General features: G+C 38.9%; 1 protein-coding gene across 1 annotated transcript in view; it reads left to right on the top strand.

Annotated features, from left to right (window-relative positions):
• MCM8 (minichromosome maintenance 8 homologous recombination repair factor) overlaps positions 1–20,138 on the top strand; it is a 465,182-nt gene that overhangs the window by 157,422 nt on the left and 287,622 nt on the right. The window contains exons 6-7 of the mRNA XM_053712690.1: positions 2,592–2,695; positions 2,772–2,970. Coding sequence (XP_053568665.1) covers positions 2,592–2,695; positions 2,772–2,970 — 303 coding nt within the window. The remainder of the gene's footprint in view (positions 1–2,591; positions 2,696–2,771; positions 2,971–20,138) is intronic.

The following is a 20,138-nucleotide window of genomic DNA, read 5'->3' as shown; positions in this document are numbered from 1 at the left end:
TCTCAGATGGCATAACCCTAGGGTTATTCAAGGCTTTTCTAAACTATTTTACCCCTTCACTAATCTCAACCAGAAATCAATGGATTAATGAGAACAATTTTTGAAAAACATTTTAGGTATACTTTTAGGTTTAGCCTGTGAATACTCTAATGTTCAAATAACTTTAGTAGATGCTTCCGAAATGTGGTTGTTTCAGCAATTACCCATAAAATTGCTCCAATTCTAATGTTGAATTCTGTGTTCAACACATAATTCATCTCCATTGGAGACAGTTTACAAGTGAAATTTGACAGCTGTATAAATCACTCATAAACTGTCTCTAAAACAGCTGAATTATGTTGTGGTGGTAAAGAATTGATTGTAATCAAGTTAAAGGGACATGAAACCCATCTTTTTTTTCATGATATAGAAAGAGCATGCAATTTTAAACAACTTTCTATTTTTCTTCTATTATCTAATTTGTTTTATTCTCTTGATATTCTTTGCTGAAAAGCATATATAGATAGGCGTAGTAGCTGCTTATTGGTTGCTGCACTTAGAAGCCTCATGTGATTGTCTCGCCCATGTGCATTGCTTTTTCTTCAACTAAGAATATCTAAAAAATGAAGCAAAATAAATAATAGAAGTAAATTGGATTGTTGTTTAAATTTGTATTCTCTTTCTGAATCATGAAATAATTTTTTTGGGTTTAGTGTTCCTTTAACATTAGAGGAACATATACATCTTTTGGAAGCAGCAACAGATACTTCATTTTTATTGAGCTTTTTTTTTTTTGTTTGTTTTTTCTTTTGGTTCTACCAAGAGACTATTAACATCAAGCACCCTTTTCTTCACCTGTTTATTTTTTCACATTACCTATAGATTTGGCCCAAAACGGCATGTTGTGTCGCTACTGTGATACTGACCTTGCTCTCCTGAATGTATTTTGTGATTCATTGCAATATGTATTATTTATCAGTTTAAGTAATGTGCAGGGTCCATTACTTCATGCCACTGCAACACAAGGGGCTAGGGAAGGAAGATATAGCTTGATGTCACAAATCTTATAGAGCAATTTGAGCTGGCTTTCTCTTGCATTCACTGAACATTAATAAGAAGTCAGTTTCTTGCTCATGCTCAGAAGTGTACAGAAGGCAACTTAAGTTCTCAGCATGTCAGCTCCCATATGTCACTATCAGTGCTGATTCTGTCACTATAGGCAGTGGCCACACTGAGAATTTCTAAGAAAACACATAAGTTGTTTGCTCTTTTTTAACGCAAACTGTTTCTTTTTATGCTCATTTTGATTTAAAGAGATAGAAGAGTAAAAAAACAAAATGTGCATTTCAATTTGAAATAGAAGCATTTTTGCAATGTAATTCAATTAGCAGAAATGCTTTTAATAAAAGTTATTACTGTTTTTCTGTGGCATACGTACATATCCTGTAAGGGCACATACACCAGTATTCAAACACCACACCTTCTCAGAAGGTCAGCATTAGCTTATATGACACAAATTACATCTTCAAAAGCAATACAAACCAAAACCACCTCTCTGAGCAAGCATGGTGTATGAATACTGGTGCAAGGGCCCTTACAGAATAAATGAGTATGCTGCTGAAAAACAGTAATATATTTTAAGCATTTTTACTAATGGAAGAATGTTGCAAAACTACTTCTATTTCAAATTGAAATGCACCGTGCATTTTTTAACTTTCTATTCCTTTCAAAATATATCAATAAGGTTTTTTTTATACTAAAAGTGCACCTTTTCTAGCAATTTATACTTTTACAAAATATTAAAGGGACAGGAAAGTAAAAATTAAACTTGCAAGAATCAGAACATGAAATTTTAAAGGGACATTCCGGTCAAAATTGAACTACACATAGATGAATTACATCTTTGAATAGTAACACATTTATAATATACATGTATTGGCAAAAATGCTTCTAGTAAAAGTTATAACTGTTTTAGTGTTCACATTTTTCTCTGCCCATGCATGTGAAGCATAGATAGCTATTCTCAGTGCACCAGCATTTTAAGTACTGCAACTGCTCAGAGCACCAAATGAGCTTGTATCATGTCAGCAATGAACAAATTGAGTCATTACCAGATGGTACAAGCACCTTAGGCTCTCTGAACAAGTGCTGTGTTTAAAATGCTGGTGTACGGTGCATACTTAAATACACTTTATAAACAGCTATAGCTTTTATTAGAAGCATTTTTGCTAATACGTGTATATTACAAATTTACTTCTATTCAAAACTGAAATGCTTCCATGTGGATTCAAATTTTGGCTGGAATGTCCCTTTAAGACACTACATTTTAATATGCACACATCCTACACTAGTGGAAGCTAGCTACTGATTGGTGCCTGCACACATTTGTCTCTTGTAATTGGTTAACGAGATGTCTTCAGCTAGCTACCAGTAGTGCAATGCTGCTCCTTCAGCAAAGGATAACAAGACAATGAAGAACATTTGATAATAGAAGTAAATTGGAAGTTGTTTGAAATTGTATGTTCTATTCAAATCATGAAAGAAAATTTTGGTTTCCTGTCCCTTTCATTGTATTTTAGTTTGTGGTTAATGCTTTTGTTTATTTTATTTAGGTTTTAACAAAGGACCTTGAGAGACATGCAGAAGAATTACAAAAGCAAGAAGGTCTCCCAACATTAGAAGCTCCAATAGTCAACGTGCCTTACATCCATGCAAGGTGATGATAAACGTATGCAGCACACTTTATTTTTACTTGTAGTATTCTTAGTAGTAATTTCAGGTTTTATTTTCAGGGTGTATAATTATGAACCGCTGACACAGCTGAAGAATCTCCGAGCAAATTTATATGGAAAATATGTGGCACTGCGTGGCACTGTTGTTCGCGTTAGTAACATAAAGCCACTGTGCACAAAAATGGCCTTTGTATGCAACACTTGTGGGGATGTGCAGAGCCATCCTCTTCCTGATGGAAAGTACACTTTACCAACAAAAGTAATTAAGACTTTTTTTATATATACACCAATATGCATGACTCTTTTATAAAGCTGGGTTTTATACCAATAGTTCTTAACTGCTTAACGCAGTTAGGAAGTTCCATGCCGTCCTAACACCACTGGGCTCTAACACCATTAGAAGAGCATGGAATGTCCTATGTTATTTGGCGTCCTGCAGCCTCCTGCTTTAACCGGCCACATGACTTCCTGATTCCTGCAAATGTTTACATCGGAAATTCGTTACGATTTCGAACATTTGCCCCCCCACCCCTGTCATGAAGGGATTATAGAGACATGAAACCCCAATTTTTCTTTCAAATTTACTTTTGTTATCAAATTTGTTTCCTTCCCATGGTATTCTTTGTGGAAGAGATACCAAGGTTGGTAGCGTGGAACACTACATGGCAGAAAAAAAGTGTTGCCGTTAGTACCTTTGTGAATGTATATCATTCTTACAAAACTGCTGCCATAGTGCTGCTGACATGTGCACACTCCTGAGCTTACGCTCCTGCTTTTCAACAAAGGATACCAAAAGAACAAATAAAATGTCAAAGTAGAAGTAAATTGGACGGTACATGCTCTTTCTGAATCAAGAAATAAAAAACCTGGGTTTCTCCAACATAGGTGTGTCCGGTCCACGGCGTCATCCTTACTTGTGGGATATTCTCCTCCCCAACAGGAAATGGCAAAGAGCCCAGCAAAGCTGGCCATATAGTCCCTCCTAGGCTCCGCCTACCCCAGTCATTCTCTTTGCCGTTGCACAGGCAACATCTCCACGGAGATGGCTAAGAGTTTTTTGGTGTTTAAATGTAGTTTTTATCCTTCAATCAAGTGTTTGTTATTTTAAAATAGTGCTGGTATGTACTATTTACTCTGAAACAGAAAAGAGATGAAGATTTCTGTTTGTAAGAGGAAGATGATTTTAGCAAACGTTACTAAAATCGATTGCTGTTTCCACACAGGACTGTTGAGATGAAGTAACTTCAGTTGGGGGAAACAGTTTGCAGACTTTTCTGCTTGAGGTATGACTGGCCACATTTCTAACAAGACTTTGTAATGCTGGAAGGCTGTCTTTTTCCCTATGGGGACCGGTAAGCCATTTTCTTAGTTTAAGTAAAAGAATAAAGGGCTTCATAAGGGCTTAAAAAACTGGTAGACATTTTTCTGGGCTAAAACGATTACTTTACTAAGCATATTTGGCAGATTATAACTATTAATAGTTATTATAATCTTGGGGATTGTTTTAAAAAAAACGGCAGGCACTGTATTGGACACCTTTTTCACTGGGGGCCTTTTCTAGTCATAGGCAGAGCCTCATTTTCGCGCCACTAATGCGCAGTTGTTTTTGGAAAGCAAGGCATGCAGATGCATGTGTGAGGAGCTAAGAACCACTGAAAAAGCTTATAGAAGGCATCATTTGGTATCGTATTCCCCTCTGGGCTTGGTTGGGTCTCAGCAAAGCAGATACCTGGGACTGTATAGGGGTTAAATGTAAAAACGGCTCCGGTTCCGTTATTTTAAGGGTTAAAGCTTTCAAATTTGGTGTGCAATACTTTTAAGGCTTTAAGACACTGTGGTGAAATTTTGGTGAATTTTGAACAATTCCTTCATACTTTTTCACATATTCAGTAATAAAGTGTGTTCAGTTTAAAATTTAAAGTGACAGTAACGGTTTTATTGTAAAACGTTTTTTGTGCTTTGTTGACAAGTTTAAGCCTGTTTAACATGTCTGAACCATCAGATAAACGATGTTCTATATGTATGATAGCCAAGGTTTCTCCCCATTTAAATATATGTGATAATTGTGACATAGTGTCCTAACAAAGTAGGGACAATAATGCCATAGATAATGATATTGCCCAAGATGATTCCTCAAATGAGGGGAGTAAGCATGGTACTGCATCATCCCCTTCTGTGTCTACACCAGTTTTGCCCACACAAGAAGCCCCTAGTACATCTAGTGCGCCAATACTTATTACCATGCAACAATTAACGGCTGTAATGGATAATTCTATTGCAAACATTTTATCCAAAATGCCTACTTATCAGAGAATGCGCGATTGCTCTGTTTTAAACTCTGAAGAGCAAGAGGACGCTGATGATAACTGTTCTGACATACCCTCACACCAATCTGAAGGGGCCAGGAGGGAGGTTTTGTCTGAGGGAGAAATTTCAGATTCAGGGAAAATTTCTCAACAAGCTGAACCTGATGTTGTAACATTTAAATTTAAATTAGAACATCTCCGCGCACTGCTTAAGGAGGTATTATCTACTCTGGATGATTGTGACAATTTGGTCATTCCAGAGAAATTATGTAAGATGGACAAGTTCCTAGAGGTTCCGGTGCCCCCCGATGCTTTTCCTATACCCAAGCGGGTGGCGGACATAGTAAATAAGGAGTGGGAAAGGCCCGGCATACCTTTTGTTCCTCCCCCTATATTTAAGAAATTATTTACTATAGTCGACCCCAGAAAGGACTTATGGCAGACAGTCCCCAAGGTCGAGGGGGCGGTTTCTACTCTAAACAAACGCACTACTATTCCTATAGAAGATAGTTGTGCTTTCAAAGATCCTATGGATAAAAAATTAGAGGGTTTGCTTAAAAAGATGTTTGTTCAGCAAGGTTACCTTCTACAACCAATTTCATGCATTGTTCCTGTCACTACAGCTGCGTGTTTCTGGTTCGACGAACTAGAAAAGTCGCTCAATAAAGAATCTTCGTATGAGGAGGTTATGGACAGAGTTCAAGCACTTAAATTGGCTAACTCTTTTATTTTAGATGCCGCTTTGCAATTAGCTAGATTAGCGGCGAAGAATTCAGGGTTTGCTATCGTGGCGCGCAGAGCGCTTTGGCTAAAGTCTTGGTCAGCGGATGTGTCCTCCAAGACCAAATTGCTTAACATCCCTTTCAAGGGTAAAACATTGTTTGGCCCTGACTTGAAAGAGATTATTTCAGACATCACTGGGGGAAAGGGCCACGCCCTTCCTCAGGATAGGTCTTTTAAGGCTAAAAATAAGCCAAATTTTCGTCCCTTTCGCAGAAACGGACCAGCCTCAAATTCTACACCCTCTAAGCAAGAGGGTAATACTTCTCAAACCAAGCCAGCCTGGAGACCGATGCAAGGCTGGAGCAAGGGTAAGCAGGCCAAGAAACCTGCCACTGCTACCAAAACAGCATGAAGTGTTGGCCCCCGATCCGGGACCGGATCTGGTGGGGGGCAGACTTTCTCTCTTTGCTCAGGCTTGGGCAAGAGATGTTCAGGATCCTTGGGCGCTAGAAATAGTTTCTCAAGGTTATCTCCTGGAATTCAGGGAACTACCCCCAAGGGGAAGGTTCCACAGGTCTCAATTATCTTCGAACCAAATAAAAAGACAGGCATTCTTACATTGTGTAGAAGACCTGTTAAGAATGGGAGTGATTCATCCTGTTCCATTAGGAGAACAAGGGATGGGGTTTTACTCCAACCTGTTCATAGTTCCCAAAAAAGAGGGAACTTTCAGACCAATTTTAGATCTCAAGATTCTAAACAAATTTCTAAGGGTTTCATCGTTCAAAATGGAAACCATTCGAACGATCCTTCCTACCATCCAGGAAGGTCAATTCATGACCACGGTGGGTTTAAAGGATGCGTACCTACATATTCCTATCCACAAGGAACATCATCGGTTCCTAAGGTTCGCCTTTCTGGACAAGCATTACCAGTTTGTGGCACTTCCATTCGGATTAGCCACTGCTCCAAGGATTTTCACAAAGGTACTAGGGTCCCTTCTAGCGGTGCTAAGACCAAGGGGCATTGCAGTAGTACCTTACTTGGACGACATCCTGATTCAAGCGTCGTCTCTGTCAAAAGCAAGGGCTCATACGGACATTGTCCTAGCCTTTCTCAGATCTCACGGGTGGAAAGTGAACATAGAAAAAAGTTCTCTGTCCCCGTCAACAAGAGTTCCCTTCTTGGGAACAATAATAGATTCCTTAGAAATGAAGATTTTTCTGACAGAGGCCAGAAAATCAAAACTTCTAAGCTCTTGTCAAGTACTTCATTCTGTTCTTCTTCCTTCCATAGCGCAGTGCATGGAAGTAATAGGTTTGATGGTTGCGGCAATGGACATAGTTCCTTTTGCACGAATTCATCTAAGACCATTACAACTGTGCATGCTCAGACAGTGGAATGGGGATTATACAGACTTGTCTCCGACGATCCAAGTAGATCAAAGGACCAGAGATTCACTCCGTTGGTGGCTGACCCTGGACAACCTGTCACAGGGAATGAGCTTCCGCAGACCAGAGTGGGTCATTGTCACGACCGACGCCAGTCTGGTGGGCTGGGGCGCGGTCTGGGAACCCCTGAAAGCTCAGGGTCTACGGTCTCGGGAAGAATCTCTTCTCCCGATAAACATTCTGGAACTGAGAGCGATATTCAATGCTCTCAAAGCTTGGCCTCAACTAGCAAAGGCCAAATTCATAAGGTTTCAATCAGACAACATGACGACTGTTGCATATATCAACCATCAGGGGGGAACAAGGAGTTCCCTAGCGATGGAGGAACATCCGGGGGAGTGGGAACTCCATCCGGAAATCTTTGCCCAAATAACTCAATTATGGGGCATTCCAGACATGGATCTGATGGCCTCTCGTCAGAACTTCAAGGTCCCTTGTTACGGGTCCAAATCCAGGGATCCCAAGGCGACTCTAGTGGATACAATAGTAGCACCTTGGATCTTCAACCTAGCTTATGTATTCCCACCGTTTCCTCTCATTCCCAGGCTGGTAGCCAGGATCAATCAGGAGAGGGCTTCGGTGATCTTGATAGTTCCTGCGTGGCCACGCAGGACTTGGTATGCAGACCTGGTGAATATGTCATCGGCTCCACCATGGAAGCTACCTTTGAGACAGGACCTTCTTGTTCAAGGTCCATTCGAACATCCGAATCTGGTTTCCCTCCAACTGACTGCTTGGAGATTGAACGCTTGATTTTATCAAAGCGTGGGTTTTCAGATTCTGTAATAGATACTCTTATTCAGGCTAGAAAGCCTGTAACTAGAAAAATTTACCATAAAATATGGAAAAAATATATCTGTTGGTGTGAATCTAAAGGATTCCCATGGAACAAGATAAAAATTCCTAAGATTCTTTCCTTTCTACAAGAAGGTTTGGAGAAAGGATTATCTGCAAGTTCTCTGAAGGGACAGATCTCTGCTTTATCTGTTTTACTTCACAAAAGGCTGGCAGCTGTGCCAGACGTTCAAGCGTTTGTTCAGGCTCTGGTTAGAATCAAGCCTGTTTACAGACCTTTGACTCCTCCCTGGAGTCTTAATCCAGTTCTTTCAGTTCTTCAAGGGGTTCCGTTTGAACCCTTACATTCCGTAGATATTAAGTTATTATCTTGGAAAGTTTTGTTTTTGGTTGCAATTTCTTCCGCTAGAAGAGTTTCTGAGTTATCTGCTCTGCAGTGTTCTCCGCCCTATCTGGTTTTCCATGCAGATAAGGTGGTTTTGCGTACTAAGCCTGGTTTTCTTCCGAAGGTTGTTTCCAACAAAAATATTAACCAGGAGATAGTTGTACCTTCTTTGTGTCCGAATCCAGTTTCAAAGAAGGAACGTTTGTTACACAATTTGGACGTAGTCCGTGTTCTAAAATTCTATTTAGAGGCTACTAAAGATTTCAGACAAACATCTTCTTTGTTTGTTGTTTATTCTGGTAAAAGGAGAGGTCAAAAAGCAACTTCTACCTCTCTTTCTTTTTGGCTTAAAAGCATTATCAGATTGGCTTATGAGACTGCCGGACGGCAGCCTCCTGAAAGTATCACAGCTCACTCCACTAGGGCTGTGGCTTCCACATGGGCCTTCAAGAACGAGGCTTCTGTTGACCAGATATGTAAGGCAGCGACTTGGTCTTCACTGCACACTTTTGCCAAATTTTACAAATTTGATACTTTTGCTTCTTCGGAGGCTATTTTTGGGAGAAAGGTTTTGCAAGCCGTGGTGCCTTCCGTTTAGGTGACCTGATTTGCTCCCTCCCTTCATCCGTGTCCTAAAGCTTTGGTATTGGTTCCCACAAGTAAGGATGACGCCGTGGACCGGACACACCTATGTTGGAGAAAACAGAATTTATGCTTACCTGATAAATTACTTTCTCCAACGGTGTGTCCGGTCCACGGCCCGCCCTGGTTTTTTAATCAGGTCTGATGAATTATTTTTTCTAACTACAGTCACCACGGTACCATATGGTTTCTCCTATATATATTTCCTCCTGTCCGTCGGTCGAATGACTGGGGTAGGCGGAGCCTAGGAGGGACTATATGGCCAGCTTTGCTGGGCTCTTTGCCATTTCCTGTTGGGGAGGAGAATATCCCACAAGTAAGGATGACGCCGTGGACCGGACACACCGTTGGAGAAAGTAATTTATCAGGTAAGCATAAATTCTGTTTTTCATGTCCCTTTAACTCTATTTTATTTCCAAGAATAAATGTGACTGTCCTGTTACATTTTTTTTTAAAGAAATACCCTATGGTTTCATTGATGTAATATGTAGAGCCTTACCTTAAACTGTACAGAAACGTTATTGTGTTTACTTTATATGTCATACAACAAATAATCTTATATTTAATTAAAAATCTGTTTTTATTATGTTTCTATAAATATCATTGCAAATATTAGATTTGTTAAAAAGAAATACAGGCCCTGATAAAAGGGGAAAATATAGGATGACTCTGAAACTGGATTCTCTTTCATGAGTTTCCAAAGTCTTGTTATAATAGCTAAAGAGTATAAAATGAATGGGAAATTGATCATTTAGGTTTATTTTTTAATATGATTTATCTGGTTTTGCTCTTTGATACCACAACCCATTAAAATGGGTTGAACTTGCATGAAGATAAATTATCCTTACATTATCACTCTGTATACAAAGGCTCCTTATGTTATCTATTTTTGTTTACTTAGAGAGAACAATTGAAAATGAGTTTGATTACTTATGTCTATGACACCCCCCCTGACACAGCTTTTACATAGACAAATATTTAGTAGTATTGAAATGTTCAGTATAGGTGAGGATACAACAGGCAAAATAGATAACTGGGAACACATCAATGCTTGTCTGACAGAAATAAAATAATGCCTATTTAGTTTGCCTCATTTGCTAAGCATCTGATGGTAGTAGATTCTGAAGCTTTAACTGGGCTAATTACATTTTCTCTGTCAATAAAATATAGACATAGAGAAATCCTATGGGATTTGTAATATACACATAGAACAAATGTATTGATGATATTGAACACTTCTATTTTCTTATATAGCTTTAATAAGGTTATACTGAGTATTTATTTATTTATTTTTTTAGTTTTAAAGGGACATGAAACCCAAAAATTTGTTTCCATGATTTAGACAGAACATACAATTTTAAACAACTTTGCAGTTTACTTCTATTATCAAATTTGTTTCATTCTCTTGGTATCATTTGTTGAAGGAGCAGCACTGCACTACTGGTTTCTAACTGAACACATGGGTGAGCCAATGACAATCAGTATATATATATATGTATATATATATATATATATATATATATATATATATATATATATATACACACACAGCCACCAATCGGCAGCTAGAACCTAGGTTCTTTGCTGCTCCTGAGCTTTCCTAGATAAACCTTTCAGCAAAGGATAACAAGAGAAGGAAGCAAATTAAATAATAGAAGTAAATTGGAAAGTTGTTTAAATTGATCTAATGAATGTCTAATTAGGACTTAACTGTCCCTTTAAGTATAATTATTGCCCCCCCCCATTCAACAAGTGTGTTTGTATTGTCAATAACAAACCAATTATCTGTCGGTGATCATGCTGCTTGTAGGAAAAGCAACAGCAATGCTATCTGCATTGATGCAGTATGCCATAGATAGACTGGATCCCCAGGCCAAAAAGTCTATTATCATAGCTGCCCTATAATATAATAAAAGTATTGGAATGCATTTTCATTTCAAAGTGGAAACTAAAGCCTTAAAAGAGTAACATATAAGTATATCAAAATATACACAGCAGAAGGGGGGGCATGTCCGAACACCGACCAAGATGGCTGCTTTTTAAAACAGCTGCATGCTGTTTATCGCTCATCAGAGGTATAATCTAAGCTATTTTACAAAGCAGCAGTGATGCCTGGTTCTTATGGAGTGGACCTATATAGGTTTTATATAGATTTACTAACCGGCAGCCCAGAATTGATGAGATGTACTCATTCGCCTTCCCCCTTTGCCTGATAAGACAGTTTTAACAGCTAAAAAAGCTGAATCCAAATGACAGAAAACAATAACTTGGGAAGCTAGAGCCATTCTACTTACATTTCGATCATGGAGCCTAGTCAAACAATGCTACTGAAGACATTGGGTCATCTATTTTATGAACACTTCTCGTACCTAACCGAGACCTTACATTTGGCATCGGGGAGAGCTAGTGACCCTGAGATACCAGGAGTCACATTCCTTGCTACAGGTGACACGCTGTTCTTACAAGAAGATATCAGCCTCAAAGAACCTATAATACAGAGGACATCACCGCGGATGCCCTGCAATAGTGAGTGCAGCTGATGACAACCCTGTAATGACGGTGAGCATAGTCGATACTGAGGAAGGACATAAACCTTGGGCTTCGGCCTATTGGATGGTCCGAACTGCGCACTCCCACCAGACAACAGATGAGAGTGAGACACCATTCGACTCATCACAGAGGGAAAACGAAGAAGGAATCCACCAGTGCAGAGTGCAATCTGACCAAGTCCCTGACTCTAGGCTTAAATGAGTAAGTTCTGGCAAAATGCTGCGATCCTCTCCGGTACATCCTTCCCAATCCAGTGCCAGAGATGGACTACAGTGTATGCTTAGTAAACAGGACATTTGTTCAGAGGAGATTACTTGCTATAGGATTTAAGCGACAGCACAAGACAGCTTCCAACAGGTATGCAACATACTTGGACAGTTTTATCATACCGCACCTAGGTCCGGAGTGGGCTAATAAATGTTACATCCAAGGTACTGTGTTTGTTAACCCCTTAATGACCACAGCACTTTTCCATTTTCTGTCCGTTTGGGACCAAGGCTATTTTTACATTTTTGCGGTGTTTGTGTTTAGCTGTAATTTTCCTCTTACTCATTTACTGTACCCACATATATTATATACCGTTTTTCTCGCCATTAAATGGACTTTCCAAAGATACCATTATTTTCATCATATCTTATAATTTACTTTAAAAAAAATTATAAAATATGAGAAAAAAAATGGAAAAAAACACACTTTTTCTAACTTTGACCCCCAAAATCTGTTATACATCTGCAACCACCAAAAAACACCCATGCTAAATAGTTTCTAAATTTTGTCCTGAGTTTAGAAATACCCAATGTTTACACGTTCTTTGCTTTTTTTGTAAGTTATAGGGCCGTAAATACAAGTAGCACTTTGCTATTTCCAAACCATTTTTTTTCAATATTAGCGCTAGTTACATTAGAACACTAATATCTTTCAGGAATCCCTGAATATCTATTGACATGTATATATTTTTTTTTAGTAAACATCCCAAAGTATTGATCTAGGCCAATTTTGGTATATTTCATGCCACCATTTCACCGCCAAATGCGATCAAATACAAAAAATCGTTCACTTTTTCACAAATTTTTTCACAAACTTTTGGTTTCTCACTGAAATTATTTACAAACAGCTTGTGCAATTATGGCATAAATGATTGTAAATTTTTCTTTGGGATCCCCTTTGTTCAGAAATAGCAGACATATATGGCTTTGGTGTTGCTTTTTGGTAATTAGAAGGATGCTAAATGCCACTGTGCACCACACGGGTATTATGCCCAGCAGTAAAGGGGTTAATTAGGGAGCATGTAGGGAGCTTTTTGGGGTAATTTTAGCTTTAGTGTAGTGTAGTAGACAACCCCAAGTAATGATCTAGGCCCATTTTGGTATATTTCATGCCACCATTTCACCGCCAATTGCGATCAAATTAAAAAAAAAGTTAAATTTTTCACAATTTTAGGTTTCTCACTGAAATCATTTACAAACAGCTTGTGCAATTATGGCACAAATTGTTGTAAATGCTTCTCTGGGATCCCCTTTGTTCAGAAATAGCAGACATATATGGCTTTGGCGTTGCTTTTTGGTACTTAGAAGGCCGCTAAATGCCGCTGCGCATCACACGTGTATTATAGCTAGCAGTGAAGGGGTTAATTAGGAAGTTTGTAGGGAGCTTGCAGGGTTAATTTTAGCTTTAGTGTAGAGATCAGCCTCCCACCTGACACATCAGACCCCCTGATCCCTCCCAAACAGCTCCCTTCCCTCTCCCACCCCACAATTGTCCCCGCCATCTTAAGTACTGGCAGCAACTCTGCCAGTACTAAAATAAAATATATATTTATGCTTTTTGGGGGGGGTTTTTTTAAGCATATTTACATATGCTGCTGTGTAGGAGCCCCCCTTAGCCCCCAACCTGGCTGATCCCCCACCAAACAGCTGTCTAACCCTCCCCCTCTGCCTTAATGGCCGCCATCTTGGGTACTGGCAGCTGTCTGCCAGTACCCAGTTTATAAAAAAAAATAGTTGCTTTTTCTCCAACATAGGTGTGTCCGGTCCACGGCGTCATCCTTACTTGTGGGATATTCTCTTCCCCAACAGGAAATGGCAAAGAGCCCAGCAAAGCTGGTCACATGATCCCTCCTAGGCTCCGCCTACCCCAGTCATTCTCTTTGCCGTTGTACAGGCAACATCTCCACGGAGATGGCTTAGAGTTCCATGCAGATAAGGTGGTTTTACGTACTAAACCTGGTTTTCTTCCAAAAGTTGTTTCTAACAAAAACATTAACCAGGAGATTATCGTACCTTCTCTGTGTCCGAAACCAGTTTCAAAGAAGGAACGTTTGTTGCACAATTTGGATGTTGTTCGCGCTCTAAAATTCTATTTAGATGCTACAAAGGATTTTAGACAAACATCTTCCTTGTTTGTTGTTTACTCCGGTAAAAGGAGAGGTCAAAAAGCAACTTCTACCTCTCTCTCCTTTTGGATTAAAAGCATCATCAGATTGGCTTACGAGACTGCAGGACGGCAGCCTCCCGAAAGAATCACAGCTCATTCCACTAGGGCTGTGGCTTCCACATGGGCCTTCAAGAACGAGGCTTCTGTTGATCAGATATGTAGGGCAGCGACTTGGTCTTCACTGCACACTTTTACCAAATTTTACAAGTTTGATACTTTTGCTTCTTCTGAGGCTATTTTTGGGAGAAAGGTTTTGCAAGCCGTGGTGCCTTCCATTTAGGTGACCTGATTTGCTCCCTCCCTTCATCCGTGTCCTAAAGCTTTGGTATTGGTTCCCACAAGTAAGGATGACGCCGTGGACCGGACACACCTATGTTGGAGAAAACAGAATTTATGTTTACCTGATAAATTACTTTCTCCAACGGTGTGTCCGGTCCACGGCCCGCCCTGGTTTTTTTAATCAGGTCTGATATTTTATTTTCTTTAACTACAGTCACCACGGTACCATATGGTTTCTCCTATGCAAATATTCCTCCTTAACGTCGGTCGAATGACTGGGGTAGGCGGAGCCTAGGAGGGATCATGTGACCAGCTTTGCTGGGCTCTTTGCCATTTCCTGTTGGGGAAGAGAATATCCCACAAGTAAGGATGACGCCGTGGACCGGACACACCGTTGGAGAAAGTAATTTATCAGGTAAACATAAATTCTGTTATTATTTATTATTATTATTATCCCCCATTTTCTGTAGTGTAGCTCCCCTACCCACCAAAGAACAAACCCCAACCCCCTCCTAGATACCTTTGACTGGGTTTGTTTAGAAAATAAAAAGATTTACACAAACTTTTACAACAGTCTTTTCTGTAGTGTAGCGGTTCCCACCCGCTCCCGCCCCGTGCACGCGCCCGCCCGACGTGCACGCGCGCGCGCCTGTGCGCGCCCCCACCGCCCCCGATCCCGCCCCCCTCTACATTACCCGGCCCATCGATGGCCGCCCACCCGCCTCCCAAGTCAGCTCCCACCCACCAACGTTACCGGCCACCGATGTCCGGTGCAGAGAGGGCCACAGAGTGGCTCTCTCTGCACCGGATGGCCATTTAAGGTTATTGCAGGATGCCTCCATATCGAGGCATCACTGCAATAACCGGAAAGCAGCTGGAAGCGAGCAGGATCGCTTCCAGCTGCTTTCCACACCGAGGACGTGCAGGGTACGTTCTCAGGCATTAACTGCCTTTTTTCTGAGGACGTACCCTGCACGTCCTCGGTCGTTAAGGGGTTAAAGAGACTTCTATATGAGGACCTTCAGTCTGGCGTAGGGAGTTTCAATGTAAAAGCATTAATGTTACTTCATTAAGAGCTATAGTTTTATTATCATTCCCATTACTGCATTCTGAAACCATACACTTCTGTTACTTCATTACTCTAGAGGTGTGAAGAGATCTAGGTTTCTGTTATGCTATTTAGTTAGTGAATCCCTTTGACATTGATAAACTTAGAGGGTTAGCTGTTTTTGTTAAATGTTTAGCATGTTTTTATGTTTAAAATACTTACTATGTCCCTATAACTGATTTGGCATCTCATTTTGAAAAGGACCATTTATAATTTTATAAGATAGTCCCTACCCACAATTGCCACAACATAGCTCTTGTATTAACCCAGATCCCATAACTCGGACAGTTTAGTAAAGTCTTATGGATGATGATTAGTAGACTAAGCAATTTAGTAGTGGGGTATATTCAGTTCATACAGTCCTCACAAAAATCGACGAACTAGCCAAAATGTTTAATAGGGTTTTTTTTTTCTTGCAGTTGGTCCAAATACACATTGCTGACAATATGATTTCATCAATTTGCCTAGATGTAAAGTAGTATTTAACTCTTTTTCCCTACACCATATGTGAGGTGAAGGGGTTAAAATATAAAAGCTGAGTTATAATGGTAGTTATTTTGAATATTGATCCTAACAGGTTTAATCCATTTAGTTTTTACATACAGTGGTGCTATTTACCTATACAGGTGGCCCTCGTTTTACAACGGTTCAATTTACACCGTTTCAGAATAACAACCTTTTTTTCCAGTCATGTGACTGCTATTGAAAAGCATTGAAAAGCAGTGAATTTATTAAAATAGCCAGTAGGTGGAGCTGTCCGCTTGTGTTGCAGCAAAGCCAAGCAAGCTGAAATTAATCAGTTTAACCAGACCTGAGCTATCGAGCAGATTTAAAAGGAACAAGATCTTCCTGTCTATAAATCAGTCCAGATTAGAATGCATAGAAAGAACTATTTGCAGAAAAATGCAAGTGAAGTCTGTGTTGTGTGATTATTTTATTAGGTTTATAATGCTATTTAGCAAATATTTTTGTTCATTTAGCTTAGTTTAATTATATATTCTGTTGTGTGATTATTTTATTAGGTTTATAATGCTGTTTAGCATTTAAAGTCTTCATTTCAAAGCTTTAAAAATAATGTATTAGGTGTTACTTATTACAATTTTGAGAGGGGCCTGGAACCTATCTCCCTCACTTCCCATTGACTTACATTATAAACTGGGTTTTAATTTACAACGGTTTTGATTTACAACCATTCCTTCTGGAACCTAACCCCGGCGTAAACTGAGGGCTACCTGTATTAGTAATTATATACTGTCCAGCTTAATGTAACCTGGTTTCACTCTAAGCTACAGGCTATTACATTTCTTCTTTTTAACGGTATGCCTCACACACTTTCTCCTTTTTTGAGACACCTGAAGTCTTCCTGTCTGCGGTCGGGACAGTGAAGCATGAATGATCTAGTTAATGAGTTGTTCCTTTAATATTTTAGGCTAACTACTGAAAAACAGCCTGAGATCTATTTATATATTCTTTTTCAACTTTAAAGGTACTAAGTGCAGTAGAGGCTTTGAAACTTTAATATCTAAATTAGTGGACATTACTCTATTAAAGGGCCCATTTTTCTTTTTTGCGTATATTGTACTACCTCCTACCAAATTAAATGGTTATATTTACTGATGTTTGAAATCACACTCCAAGAAACCAGGTAGTTCTATATATTGTTTTGTGTTGGTGTAATTCCTTTTAGCTTAATTTTGTCCTATATCCCTAATATATTCCATTGCACATATTATGAGCTCATTTTCTCACAATTTCATAAATTAATAATGGGTCACATGATAACAGTCCCTTAGGGCTTTGATCCCATAATACTATTTAAATAATGTTAGAAAGCTTCAATAATAATATGATTTTAACTGATATATATATATATATAAATATATAAATTTATATATAAGTGCATTTCTCTCTGTATATAGTTATATATAAATATGAGTAAAAAAGCAGAAAAGGAACCTACTCTGGTGGTAGTGACAAAACTCCCCCCACAGAAAGGGACCTATATATATATAGTTCAGTGCAAGATATGCAACATGTAGCGTGCAGCTAAAAAAGTGTAATGAGACACAGGGTAGGGTCCCTTTACAAACCTATCCTATGCCTCTCCAAGTAAAGTAAATGTGAAAGAGGGGTATACACAGCGCTCAAAACATATAACAGAAAAAGCACCAAACTATATATAAATATATAAGTGAAACAGGATTATACACAGCGCTACACAAAATCAATCTCTGATCAGAAAGTCACTTGATAGTGTAGTAGAGTCAACTTACAGACAAGACCTCAATCTAATGAGGTAAGGTCAGGTGCTAGAACAGAGACGGTCTCACCTCTCTCTGGAATCGAGGCGTTGTTGATTTCGCTTCCGGCGTTTCCCTGTGTGGGTGAGCTGTCGGTTTAATCGAGTGATGCCAAACACTTCCTGGTATCCTGTCCACGTGGTTTGATGACGGCACTGGAATCGAGGCGTTCCTAATGAGTACACGTCCTCCGCATCTCACATAAAAAACACATCAGAAATGGGACATAGCGTAATACTGTTTATTTAACTAACAATAAAACATACAGGGACACAGGTATCCAACTCACATTAATTAACCTCAATCCTAGTATGAGGTATCAGTAAAACATTGAACGTGTACAAAGAAAGAAAGAAAGAATTTATAACATCGGTAATCCACACAGGTGTAACCCATACAAGTAGTAATAAAACTCAGACAAACAACAATATGAAAGACTATCCAGTAAACACTGTAAAAGGTAAAATCATGCCTTTTAGGGCAAAGCAAGGATATACAATATAAAAATACAATGAATAAAAAGAATATATTGTTGTGAGATAGCCAGGGGCCCCACCGTATAAAACCTAACGCGTTACGAAGAATAAGCCCTTCTTCCTCAGAGGTGATAGGACATATAAATAAACCTGGCACGAGCTAACTACATTTATTTAAAATACGGTGGGCATGTACCATGACTACTCACACGTGATTGGCTACTACGAGCCATACCTATTCACAGGTGCAGTACCTTGATCATGATTCCATGATCGCAATACCTTGTATAAAAGAGAAGAAAGGGGAGGAACATTTTCATAGGAAAAAAGAACAAACCTATATCTGTGGAAGTATAATTAACATTCTTCATCATTCTACATATTTATACAATCCACTAATTATATAATATACTACTGCTACTATACTTGATGAATGTAATACATTAATAGATCCGATAATAAATAGAATATATTACACTTATGTAACTCCTTTAGAAAACTATAGTAATCCTCTATGATGTTTTATATATCTTATATATAGAGTATAAAAGATATGTAAAACTATGATATAGTTTTGAAATATATTATGAGTAGTATCTCATATAATTAGTAGATTGTATAAATATGTAGAATGATGAGGAATATAATTTATTCTTCCACAGATATAGGTTTGTTGTTCTTTTTTCCTATGAAAATGTTTCTCCCCTTTCTTCTCTTTTATACAAGGTATTACGATTATGGAATCATGATCAAGGTACTGCACCTGTGAATAGGTATGGCTTGTAGTAGGCAATCACTTGTGAGTAGCCATGGTACATGCTCACCGTATTTTAAGTAAATGTAGTTAGTTTGTGCCAGGTTTATTTATATGTCCTATCACCTCTGAGGAAGAAGAGTTTATTATTCAAAACACGTTTTATATGGTGGGACCCCTTGCTATTTCACAACAATATATTATTTGTATTCATTGTATTTTTATATTTTATACCCTTGCTTTGCCCTAAAAGGCGTGATTTTACCTTTTACAGTGTTTACTGGACAGTCGTTCACATTGTTGTTTGTCTGAGTTTTATTACTACTTGTACGGGTTACAAGACTTTCTGGAACACCTGTGTGGATTACCGATGTTATAAATTCTTTCTTTGTACACGTTCAATGTTTTAGTGATACCTCATTCTAGGATTAAGGTTAATTAATGTAAGTTGGATACCTGTGTCCCTGTGTGTTTTGTTGCTAGTTCATTAAACAGTATTATGCTATCTCCCGTTTCTGATGTGTTTTTCATGTGAGATGCGGAGGACGTGTTCTCATTAGGAACACCCTGATTCCAGTGCTGTCATCAAACCACATGGACAGGATACCAGGAAGTGTTTGGCATCACTCGATTACACCGACAGCTCACCCACACACTGGAGACGCTGGAATCGAAATCTACAACGCCATTAGTTCACCCACTCCAAGAGACGTGAGACCATCTCTGTTCTAGCGCCTGAGCTTACCTCATTAGATTGAGGTCTTGTCCGTAAGTAGGCTGACTCGACTAAACTACGTTTCACTTATATATTTATATATAGTTTGGTACTTTTTCTGTTATATGTTTTGAGCACTGTGTATACCCCTCTTTCACACACTCACACACACACACACATATATATATATATATATATATATACTGCCTTATACTTTACCAAGCCCAAGAGTGGCTATAGATTCAACTAGCTAAATTGCCTGTACAGTTTTATATATTACATATATTTCTTGATAGTTTACATATCATAATAGTAAAACAAGGTTCCTCATAGGTGACCCAAGAGTGGTCTCCTTCTACTTGGGATTACCTGCTATAGCTATATACTTATTAGTGGGTATATAGTTTAAAGGGCAAATGATGTATATTATAAGATTACATTATGTCATGTAATGTAGGTATTGTCTTTCTACCTAGACCTAATTTAGCTATGTACCTTGCAGCCATTTTT

This window comes from Bombina bombina, chromosome 4 (genome assembly GCF_027579735.1).
Source record: "Bombina bombina isolate aBomBom1 chromosome 4, aBomBom1.pri, whole genome shotgun sequence".
In the NCBI taxonomy this organism is placed as follows: Eukaryota; Metazoa; Chordata; class Amphibia; order Anura; family Bombinatoridae; genus Bombina; species Bombina bombina.
Note: the sequence above shows the minus strand (reverse complement) of the source record. Positions and strands in the feature narration are given on the sequence as shown.